The sequence below is a fragment of the Pipistrellus kuhlii genome, unplaced genomic scaffold (genome assembly GCF_014108245.1).
Source record: "Pipistrellus kuhlii isolate mPipKuh1 unplaced genomic scaffold, mPipKuh1.p scaffold_m20_p_116, whole genome shotgun sequence".
NCBI lineage: Eukaryota > Metazoa > Chordata > Mammalia > Chiroptera > Vespertilionidae > Pipistrellus > Pipistrellus kuhlii.
In genome coordinates, this window is record NW_023425423.1 from 71,913 (window position 1) to 84,427 (window position 12,515).

At 43.4% G+C, this 12,515-nt stretch overlaps 1 protein-coding gene across 11 annotated transcripts in view; it reads right to left on the bottom strand.

The window, feature by feature from the left end:
- Positions 1-12,515, bottom strand: part of UBE3C (ubiquitin protein ligase E3C) — a 117,562-nt gene that overhangs the window by 45,881 nt on the left and 59,166 nt on the right. For 10 of the 11 annotated variants that reach the window (XM_036432713.2, XM_036432710.2, XM_036432712.2 and 7 more), the window contains 3 exons: positions 11,180-11,266; positions 9,112-9,269; positions 8,736-8,968 (listed from right to left, as the gene is read on the bottom strand). In XM_036432713.2, coding sequence (XP_036288606.1) covers positions 8,736-8,968; positions 9,112-9,269; positions 11,180-11,266 — 478 coding nt within the window. The remainder of the gene's footprint in view (positions 1-8,735; positions 8,969-9,111; positions 9,270-11,179; positions 11,267-12,515) is intronic. The other variant, XM_036432706.2, reaches the window with a different exon arrangement.

The following is a 12,515-nucleotide window of genomic DNA, read 5'->3' on the forward strand; positions in this document are numbered from 1 at the left end:
TTAAATTGATTAAAGGTGGTGAAAGGTAAGAAAAGCTGGAACAACAATTTGAAAATGGATCAGAGAGTTCTCTGCAAGTAAAATCAAACACCTTAGGCAAGTCTTACAAACATTTCAATACAAAGTAAAGGACTCAGCACATAACTTGCAGGGACTAAGGTGGGGCAAATATGTAATATGGTAAAACACGTCAAGTAGGAAATGTGTAAGAGTTGATTTCATAGCGAAGAACATCTAAAAATGAAATAGGAGAACGGCCAGAAAAGCCCTGCTGGCCGAACAGGACCGGGGTGACCAGACACCGGGCTTCTTGACTTGATTAAGCTGCACAAAAGACCTGAGTTGCCCCCACCTGTGAGCTCCAGGCACTGTTTCTGGGCTCTGTCTTGTCTCACTGGGTTGGCGGGACGTCCGTCCCTTCTCACTGCAGTTGGCGGGACGTCCGTCCCGTCTCACTGGGTTAGTGGGACGTCCGTCCCGTCTCACCGCGGTTGGCAGGATGTCCGTCCCGTCTCCCTGGGTTGGCGGGACGTCCGTCCTGTCTCACTGGGTTAGTGGGACGTCCGTCCCGTCTCACCGTGGTTGGTGGGACATCTGTCCCGTCTCCCTGGGTTGGCGGGACGTCCGTCCTGTCTCACTGGGTTAGTGGGACGTCCGTCCCGTCTCACCGTGGTTGGCGGGACGTCCGTCCCGTCTCACTGCGGTTGGCGGGACGTCTTGTTCACTGAATAAAGAATGACACTGAAGGTCAGTGACTCAGTCTGGCCTCAGTTACAACCCCAGCACTGGCACAGTCACTGTTCCTGGGGTATTTGGACTGTGACTGTAGTTTATAGAGCATCTGACATGGGCTGCTGCCGCCGGAGGCTCACTACTTGCTAAAATGGAGTGTTGATAAAGACAAGTGTTGCCCAGCACATTTCCATTCTCCTTCTTAGTAAAAACAGAGCAGTCTCTTAAAAGACAGGAGGACGCGGCAGAGTTCCACAGGACACAGGCCACTGCTCTGCGCCCCTCGGTTAACACACAGCTGCCGGGGGCGTGTTAGGGTCACAGCTAGGGTCTGTCTGCTGTTGTTTGGACTTAACTTTTAGAAGTCTTTTTGAAAAGACTTCTAAAAGTTAAGTGGAAAAACACAGCTGAAGCTGGTTTGGCTCAGTGGAAGAGCGTTGGTCTGCGAACTGAAAGGCCCCAGGTTCCATTTCGGTCAAGGACATGTACATTGGTTGCGGGCACATGCCCGGTAGGGATTGTGCAAGAGGCAGCTGGTAGTTGTTTCTCTCTCATCGACATTTCTAGCTCTCTCCCTTCCTCTCTGTAAAAAATCAATAAAATATATTTAAAAATAAAACAAAATAAAAATGAAATGGAAAAACACAAATCAACACCAGGTCAGCGACATTCGCTTGCACTGTGCCCTTTCTGTCCAGCCAGGTGTGGCAGGCAGGGCACGAGTCCCTCCTGCCCCCACATCTCCTCCCACTGGGGAGTTGCACACATGCATGCTGCCCGGGAGTGCACGTGGGCTAAAGCAATCGGAGCTATAGATGACACGCCAGCAGGGGTTTATGAACTTGATAAATGCATACACTGTCTTAGCAGTGTCAAGGAGGCCTTGGAGACTGACCCCAGTTCCCGTCGTGAGGAGAGAGGACTCTCTCCACTGAAGTACTAGTCTGTGACCAGCCAGCAGCTTCTCCAGAAGCCAGCGCCAGAGACCTGTGTGGGCTCGAAAAACGGCTGGCAGTGGAGGGAGTCAGGTCTCATCTCTGCAATTCTGTCCATCAAAGAAAGGCAATGCTATTGCCTTCTTGGTTGACTCTACCTTGAATTCTTCAACTCAAATGTGGCGCTTCAATATGTAACAAAGGCCAACAGTTTATTCTGGTTCTCCCACCCACTACTGGGTGACCTCCCCTGTAACACGGAAACACTACTGCGTACCTTCCTCAGAGTCAGCATGCTAAGTCTGTTAGTCCTCACAAAGCGCTGAGGAAACTGTTCAGAACACAGAAGCCACTGAAGGGGATTCTTGTCACTGCACTGTATAGAGCATCTTTTCTACCTTAATACCACAGTAGCATCCTTAAGGTAAAGAAAACCTAATAGCAGCTGAACCCTTTTCTATTTAAAGTAGGGGTGTCGAACTCAATCAGAGAAGGGGCCAAAATCTAAAATCCAGCCTAAATCGCGGGCCGAATGGTTTACTGAACAGTCATAAACTGTCATTGTGATGGAAACGCAGCGGAGTGCAGTGATGACAGCGTGGTGCGGGCCACATTGCAAGGCCTGGCGGGACGGATTTGGCCTGCAGGCCTTGTGTTTGACTCATGTGATTTAAAGACTATACCTTGATTTTATTTTTAAGCCTTGGCTCAATTAACACCCCTCAAAAAAACAAACAACAACAACAAAAACACAACAGAAATCATGTTAAAAAACAACTACTGCAAACAATTCTACTCTAAACTCAGGTCTTTATAACAACTCAATTTCAAACCAAAAATAACCCTTTACCCAAAAGTGAACTTTTACCCTAGTTTTCAAAAAACCTCCATTTCTAATAAAGTGGTAATAAGTCATTTTGAGGCATAAAAAATTCACTATGAAATTTCCATTTAATGCTTAAACAAAATAAGGACCAACAGGGAAATACACAGTATTATTAAAGTCAACGATTCCTAGGTTCAAAAGATAAGCCTGTCAAATGAAAATTATTAAATTCTCAATAGGTGCTATAAAATAATGAGGTTATCTGATATTGTACACAATACCTTATATCTACAAAATAGAAACCTTTATTAACAGAGATTCCAGAGTTTAATTAAATACTTAAAGGAAAACACATATGCTACCATAATACTCATATCCAGGAAATGTTTACATAAGAAATATGGGTTTTAAATGGGTACATAGCTTATTTTTAACTTAGAGAAGTTGCAAAATTGTCAATCTTTAAGAAAGGATATATTAAGGGTTCAACAGGTGACCTTCAAAGTTAACTTGGAAATATAGAAATAGGTAATAAAATAAATTGTGCAAATATTTATTACCTCAATCTGCACACATTATAAATTCAATGATGCATCAGGACTGTATTCAGTGCAATCAAAACATTATCAGTTCCTCTCTCTGCTCCTAATGCCCATGCTCATAAGGGAAATGTGTTGTAAAATCAGGCCCAGTAGGCTGGATAGAGACTGTCACGCACTCGTAGGATGAATAAGCAGTCCTTAATTAGCCCATCAGGTTAAGTGCAAGCATTAATGGGCCTTTCCTAAAGTCTAGCTTGACATCTTTCTCCAAACATGGCCAAGAAGAAAATTCCATTAGCAATATTAATACAAGCTTAGTTGATCATTTTCATTCAATTAACTTCTTTCAATTAAATAGATAGCTTGACAAAAGCAGTGATAAAAGACCTAAAGGGACAGCTGATGACTCGAATTGAGCATTAGTGCGCGAGAGGTCGCCAGTATTAAACGGACTGTAAATCTAACATTCAATTTGGAAAATGCATTTCTTCTGCTCCCACTCCTTTAATGAGCAATTTTAGCTGACTGGATGTGTTTGCTGCAGAAATTTCATGAGAAGTCAAGCACCCTTTTGCTTTTCTTTTTTTCTACCCCAACAGTCCCAGTCTCTCTCAGTGGCGGCAGTTCCTGCCAACATTCCTGCCATGGAGTCTCCTGACTGCTCTTTCTCTGTGATTATAGATAGAGATGGTTTAAAATAATTTATATTCAACTTCCATTAAATTTATGACCTTATTTCACTAAGGTTATTTCTTAAAAGATTAAGAAAATAAAAATCTGTAAGAGATCTTTTAGTGAAAAATAAAAATATAACAAATTTTATTTGTATTTTATCTTGTCACCAAAAATACTTAGTGCAATTTTTAACAGATGCATTTAACAATGTAAAAACGAGGTTTTAAAAGAAGGCAAATGTCAAGGACGGGGGTAGAAAGGGCAGAGAAAGCCAAATACATGGCGATGGAAGATGCTCTGAGTGGGTGGTGAGCACACAGTGCAATGTGCAGGTCATGTGTCACAAATGTACACTGAGCCCTGCCTGGTGTTCCCAGTGGTTAGTGCTGGCCCGTGCACTGAAGCGTTGAGGGTTCAATTCCTAGTCAAGGGCACATACCTGGATTGCAGGTTCAATCCCTGGCCCCAGTCAGGTCCCTTGCCGAGGCAACCAATCAATGTCTCTCTCTCTCGTCAATATTTCTCTCTCCGCCGAGACCGGTTTGGCTCAGTGGATAGAGCGTCGGCTTGGGGACTGAGGGACCCGGGTTCGATTCTGGTCAAGGGCATGTACCTTGGCTGCGGGCATATCCCCAGTAGGGGGTGTGCAAGAGGCAGCTGATCGATGACTCTCTCTCATCGATGTTTCTAGCTCTCTATCTCTCTCCCTTCCTCTCTGTACAAAATCAATAAAATATATTAAAAAAAAAAATAAAAAAAATATTTCTCTCTCCCTCTCTTCTTGCGCTAGGAGTCAATGGAGGAGTGACATCAGAGGAATGGCACTGTGACAGCACACCTTGTCCTTTGCTCTTGAAATTTCATCAGCTTAACCAACTCTAATTCAACTAGGAAATCCCTGCTCAACACCTGAGAGAGCCTGGCACTGAAACATCTAAAGGTGGGCAACCAGGAATAAATGGGGAGACGAGAAGGGAGGAAACGCAGACGGCCCACAGATGCAACCCTGCAGCCAGGAGCTCGCAGCTCCGCCGGGAGAGAGGAGAAAGCGTGGTAGCAGGCGCTTTCTTTGGCCAGGAGAAACAGTTTAAAACTTCCATTTCAGGAAATACTCAAGGGAGTTATTTTACCTGAAACAGAGAACATAAGGTCACAACACTTTGGGTAAGATCACCAAAAAACTTACAGCATCAACAGGGATAATCTGTGACAACAAAAACATAAGGGGTGTGTGTGTGTGTGTGTGTGTGTGTGTGTGTGTGTGAAAGGTCTGATCTGGCAAAGGAGAATGAAGACCAGATGCACTCAAAAGAAAACAACTAGGTTCGATTCTGGTCAAGGGCATGTACCTTGGTTGAGGGCACTCCCCAGAAGGGGGTGTGCAAGAGGCAGCTGATCGATGATTCTCTCTCATTGATGTTTCTAACTCTCTATCCCTCTCTCTTCCTCTCTGTAGAAAATCAATAAAATCTATTATAAAAAGAAAGAAAACAACTAGGGTATGTATGCAACTTTATTTTTCATAAACCTAATGATAACACACACAAAAATCCCCAAACCAGGGCATACAGCTTAAAAAAAGAAGGGAAGAAGTGTGGAATACCACCAAACAAAAACAACAGACAGAAACAAAGGAAAAGAACCAATGGAGGCACAGAGCCACCAGAGAACAAAGATAAAATGGTTATAGGAAATCCTCAAACATCAATTACCCTATATGTAAGTGGTCTGAATTCACCAATTCAGAGGCGCAGAGGGAGCGGACGTCTCTTTTCCATCAAAGACTGAAGACTGAAGATGTCTCACTGGAAGGGAGCAGACTGGCACAGAACGGAGACCAGTACAGTGCAAAGCAGACACTGAGGAGCAGAGCTGTGTACTGGGGAAGAGTCTGGCCTAGGGCTGCCTAACATGATCAATCCCAGTATCTTTCTAAATCTCTCTCCTGGCTTCTATGCCTACTTCTCCCCAAACAATTCCCCACCTGGCAGCTCACACTCAGTCTTCTGTGAAAGGCTGCCTCCTCTCCATCCCACCCATTGGCAAATGTCATGTCCTTGGCCTCCATCCTGGACTCTCTGTTTCTGCCATATACACCCTCCCCCAGAGTGACCTCACCACTTCCCATGGCTTTAACACAACATGCTCAGCACTCCCAATTCTTATCTCCAGCCCAGACCTCCCTCTCACCCTGGACTTGCAGACACAGCCACCCAACAGTAACCAGACTTCTCCAAGTGGGTGCAGCATAGACACCTCAAGTTGGACAAGTCCAAACGAAGAACCTTTTATCTTTCCACACCAACCTGTTCCCTCCTGTCTCCTCCTCAGTGTATGCTACCGCTAGACCCCCAGCTGCTCAAGACCCAAACCTAAAGGTTATCTTAGAGATTCCCCCTTCCTAGCACCTCTCCACTTCCAGCCTCTCAGCAAGTCTTCTTGCCTTATCGTCTCAGCAGACTCTGTATCTGTCCACTTATCACCCCTTCACTGCCCCACCCTAGTCATTCTCTTCTTTAGACTATGGAAAGAGCCTCCCAATTGGTATCTGTTTCTAGACTTGCTCCCCGCCACCCCCACCTTTTTTTTTTTTTTTTTTTAAGAACTGTTTTAAGGTCATAAATAGAGCATTCACTTCTCTGCTTAGAACCAATAGTGGCAAAAAACGAACAACAACAACAACAAAAAACAGAACCCAACCATATGCTGCCTATAAGAGACACATCTAAGCTGCAAAGAAAAAGGCAGATTCAAAGTAAAAGGGTGGAAAATGATTCTCCAAGCAAATAACATCCACAGAAGAGTACATTTGTATCTGACAAAATGGATTTCAAGATAACAAAGATAAGAGACAAAGATGGATAGTTAATAATGATAAAGGGAACTACATCAAGAAAACATAACACTTCTCAATATATATGCAGCCAACCAGGGAGCACCAACATATATAAAACAACTACTCACAGAGCTAACGGGGGAAACAGATCAAAACACAATCATAGTTGGAGACATTAATACTCCATTGACAGCTCTAGACAGATCAACCAAACAGAAAGTCAATAAAGAAATATCGGCCTTAAATGAAACACTAGACCAAATGAACATAATTGTCATTTTCAGAACCTTTCATTCCAGAACATCAGATCATACATCCTCACCAGTGCACATGGAACATTCTTAAGGATAGAACATATGTTGGGTCACAAAACTAGCATCAACAAATTCAAGAAGACTGAAATTATACCAAGCATATCCTCTGACTACAATGCCTTGAAAGTAGAAATCAACTGCCAAAAGGAAGTAAAGAAACCCACACATACGTGGAGATTAAGTAACATACTACTAAAAAATGACTGAGTTAAAGAATAAATAAAAGATAAGCTCAAAAGACATATAAATGAGAATGACAATATGACATGTCAGAACTTCTGGGATGCAGTGAAAACAGTAATAAGAAGGTCATTACAGGCCTATGTCAAGAAACAAGAGAAATCCCAAGTAAATAACCTAACATCACATCTTAAAAAACTAGAAAAAGAAGAATAAAAGCAACCCAAAGTCAGCAGAAGGAAATAATAAAAATTAGAGCAGAACTGAACAGAATAGAGAACAAAAAGACTACACAAAAAATTGATAAAATAGCCCTAACTGGTTTGGCTCAGTGGATAGAACCACATACTGTTAAAAAAAAAAAAAAGCAAGAGATCAATGATCCTGATCATTGATGTCTTTCTCTCCCTCTCCCTTCCTCTCTAAAATCAATAAAAAATATATATATATTTTAAACATTTTATTTATTTATTTTTAAAATATATTTTATTGATTTTGTACAGAGAGGAAAGGAGAGAGATAGAGCGTTAGAAACATCGATGAGAGAGAGTCATCGATCAGCTGCCTCTTGCACATCCCCTAATGGGGATATGCCCGCAACCAAGGCACATGCCCTTGACCGTAACAGAACCTGGGACCCTCAGTCCCCAAGCCGATGCTCTATCGATTGAGCCAATCCGGTCTCGTAAAAAAAAAAAAAAAAAAAAAAAAAAAAAAATATATATATATATATATATATATATATATATATATATATATATTTAAAAGAAAACCCCAATTGGGGGGTTGAGGACAAATATGTGATACCTTAATCAATAAATTTTTAAAAATTAATTTTTTAATTTCTTTAAAACCACCAGAAACTTACGTTCACGTTGACCAATGCCAACCCAATAAATTTAATAAAAAACAGATAAATCTTTAAAAATCAATGGAAAAATATCCTCAGGTGAGGATGAACAAACAAAATGAAATGTATACTTGAACCGAAACCGGTTTGGCTCAATGGATGGAGCGTCGGCTGAAGGGTCCCGGGTTCGATTCCGGTAGAGGGCATGTACCTTGGTTGCGGGCATATCCCCAGTGGGGGGTGTGCAGGAGGCAGCTGATTGATGACTCTCTCTCATCGATGTTTCTAACTCTCTATCTCTCTCCCTTCCTCTCTGTACAAAATCAATAAAATATATGTATTTTTTAAAAATGTATACTTGAAACCTATATTATCCTATTAACCAATATCACCCCAACAAATTTAACTTAAAAAAAAAAAGCACTTCGGCCTCCAGACTAAAGAGTTGCGGTTCAATTCCAGTCAAGAGCACACACTTAGCTGCAGGCGCAATCCTGGCCTAGGTCAAGATGAGTGCAGGAGCCTACCAATCAATGTGTCTCATATCAACGTTTCTCTCTCTCCCCTTCCCTTCCACTCTCTTTAAAAATCAATGGAAAAATATCCTTGGGTGAGGATTAGCAAAAAATAAAATAAGAACTAAATATACAACATCTAAAATAGCAAAACAAACACCCCCCCCCCCAAACACACACACACACACACACACAAAAAAAAAAACAAAAAAAAAACACACACACACAAAAAAAACACAGGCAAACAAAATGACTTAATTTACAAGCTTGGGACTGCGAATCCCGCCTACTGACGCGCAGGAAGGAGAGCACACCTGTGCTGCCTCTGACCTTGAACAGCTGGATCCACCGCTTCTGCTCTGTCTGGATGCACTGCTGCATCTCGGCGCTCGTGGTCACCCCGATGCTCTGGAACGCGGTGATGTACTCTTCCCGGACCTCGGGCTTGGTCTCCGGGTAAGCTAGCTTGATGATCCCGAGGCAGGCGTCGCGGAGGCAGCGGGACAGCACCACCAACTCTTCCAGAGTGAAGGGCATCAGGGATGATTGTCTCTGACCTGCGGCTGGAAAACACGCCAGCTCCCATCACAACTTTAGAAAAGTTCTCTCCACACCGACAGCCTTAGAAGGTGAAGATGTCCCGTCCTCCGTGGGCATGAGAGGAGGAGCCAGGGGGCCAGCAACAATTGGACTCCGCAAGTCTCACCTTCTATGGGGTCCCCGAAGAACTCATTATCATGTATGGAGATCAGAGAGTGACTAAACAAGGAGCTGAACAGGTAGAAGAGTGGGATGATGCGGCTGGAATCTTCAAAGGACATGGGAGAGCCCCTTGAAATCACCTGAAGCAGCGGCACCATCGACCTGAGTGGGGAGAGAGAAGACATGACACCAGACAACACAATCAGGGAATTCTCATTCACGGGGGCCACGCATCTATCTCAAGGGAAGGTGAAGTCATTCTAATAATGTAGGCGAGTAACAGACTAAAACGCAGGAACTGACCGGCCACTCTGAACTCATGGCCCGAGTCACTGAGAGTGAGCCAGGCCCAAGGACGGCCCTCGGAGGAGAGCGGCAGTACGCAAGGCCACCGTTACAGACCCACGTTTACTGTTATATTGAAGTGCCTCCCCCCCATCTATTTAACATATTCAACAAAGCAGACTATGAAAAACTATGGAGCTACTTGACGTTCAGGAACAGAGGTGAATCCTGAACCTTGTCAGAAGCTGTAGGGAGGTCTCCCCTTCTCTACCCTGGGCCCTATTTCTATCATCCAAGTTCGAGTTCATCTCCCAGCTGTTACTGCTCCTGCTCTTACGAGCAGTCACTGACCACACAGAGCAGTCTAAGGTGAGGGGTCCTGAGAGCAGTTTGGAATCTCCCCTGTTAAGGGCTGTAATGTATTACACATACTTCACTCCCTCCAATCTGTTCCCTTTCTCTCATGGTTGAATGAAGTCCCATGGTCCCCTACAGAATGTCCAGTCAATCCTGGGCAATGGAGGCTGTAGGCGCCGTGAACATCTATGTCCACAAAGCCACACTAGCTGAGAGGTGGCCAGCTTTATACAGATGATTGGACACGTGGCTCCTCTCGCTCAGGGCCGACTGTCCCTGACACTGAGGCACTGAAACAGGAACTTCCTTTTTCTGCAAACCACACTGAAAAGCTTGAGGTCAGAACCCTCAACACAAGACACCTCGCTCATCTAATACATCACACCCAACCACACTGCAGAAGACGGGATGCTCAAATGCCAGACACTCCACCCTCACCTCCAAACATTCCTTCCTTCAGCTTCTTCTCCCCCTCCTCCAAAGCCCAACAACCAAAGAAAACACAACTAAAGAAACACTCTTTTTTGTAGCCTTGCCTAAACCTAGGCCTTCCTTTCCTTGTGGGCTGGCGTGAGCCTCACGTGCAGGTGCATCCCAAGTTCTGTCCTCAGTAAACTGAGTCATACATGGCACCTTTCTGTGTGACAGTGTGGAGGGGCCAACTTAGACCTCTGACAGAGGAGACATTCCTTATGGGAACAGCCTAAGGCAGTTTGCATAAATATTCAATTCTCTACCTGTTACTCATTCAGTTTCAGTATGTAAAGATTCTTACCTTCAAGTGACATAATGATTCAGGTAAGAAAAAAATAAATTATTTCAACATAAAGTTTTAAAAACTAACTTCTACCGTATTTGGTATCTTTTAATATTTTGTAATGGTACTAAATTTGCTTCAGCTTGGCAGTGTAGCCCAGTGGTTAAGCATCTAACTATGAATCAGGAGGTCACAGTTTAATTCCCGGTTAGGGCACATGCCCAGGGATATACACTCAATCCTTAGTGGGGAGCAGGCAGGAGGTAGCCAAATCGATGGTTCTCTCTCATCACTGACATTTCTATCTCTCTCTCCCTTTCCTTTCCTCTCTGAAATCAATAAAAATGTTTTAAAAATTTGCTTCAAATCTATATTTTCAATCTCAAAAGCACAGGCAAGTCATATGGAACAAAGAAATGTCAAGTTTCTGACTTCCAAAAATGACTAAGATTTTTAAGAGAAATTTACTCTCAGATAAAGCCATACTCTTAATAATACAGATGAACAACTGTAAAATTGGCATTACTTTCTTTTTGTGAAATTGAGACCATCTAGAAGTTACCTTCTAATACGAAATAAGCTAGATATAAGCAGTACCTAAAATACTATACAGTATTTATTATTTGCCACTTCCCACATCCTTAAGCTCAATTTCTAAGTCTGGGATACATACCCTGTGATCATCTGTGTTGTCATTGAGGATATGAGAACCCAAAGGTGCCTCAGAAACCTGGCGTTAAAGGCCAAGCTGTAGAGAAGCCTAAAACGGAATGGGAGAAATAAGTCAGTAAATACTTGCTCAATATATTTCTTCCAAAAAGCTGTGAGCTGAGGATACTGTCTATATTAATCCCTCAAATGAATGTGCCTCACACCAGGCTGCAAGGCACCCTGCCCTCTGCTCCTGAGCAAAGACCCTGAGCTGTGTCCAGAGATCCCACCAGAAGACAGCTGAGTTTGCTTCCTCTGAGGAGATGTTGCAGGATGTTAATATACTAGAATAGTATGCACTATACTAGAGGCCTAGTGCATGAATTCATGCACAGGTGGGGTCCCTCAGCCTGGCCTGAGATCGGCAATTGGGGCTGTCTTGCCCAGTCCTGATCAGGGCCAATTAGGGCCGGCCAGGGAGAAGGACTGCAGGAGGTTGGCCAACTGATGAGGGGGAGGGATCATGGGAGGTTGACCGGCTGAGAGGAGGGACCACAGGAGGTTGGTCAGCTGCAAGAGATTGGCTGTGGGAGTGCATTGACCACCAGGTAGCAGCTCCTGCACTGTCCTCTGATAGTCAGTGCATGTTATAGCAACTGGTCAACTGGTCATTAACAGTTGCTTAGTCTTTTATATTAGGTCTAGTAATAATTAATGTCGTTTTCTAATACTTTTTTAAATCGAATTTATTTAAACAATACAACAAAATTTAATCAACAATATAGTTGCCGTTGTTTTCTACTACTTGTGCCCAACGCTCAGGAAGCATTTTAATCCCTCTGTTGTAAAATTCTTGTGATTTTGATGCAAAAAATTCGGTCAATGCATTTTTGAGGCATTGTTCATTATTAAATTTTTTTCCAAGAAGAAAGTTTTGCAAAGAACGAAACAAGCCGAGACCGGTTTGGCTCAAGGGATAGAGCGTCGGCTTGGGGACTGAAGGGTCCCGGGTTCGATTCCGGTCAAGGGCATGTGCCTTGGTTGCGGGCATATCCCCAGTGGGGGGTGTGCAAGAGGCAGCTGATCGATGACTCTCTCTCATCGATGTTTCTAACTATCTCTCTCCTTTCCTCTCTGTACAAAATCAATAAAAAATATATTAAAAAAAAAAAAAAGAACGAAACAAATGGTAATCGGAAGGGGCAATATCAGGAGAATATGCAGGTTGAGGGAGAACTTCCCATTCCAACTGGCGCAGTTTTTCAGCAGTGATTCTTGCAGTATGCGGTCATGCGTAATTGTGGTGAAGAATTACGCCCTTCCGATTAATCAGCGCGGGTTCTTTTTCTCTTAAAGCT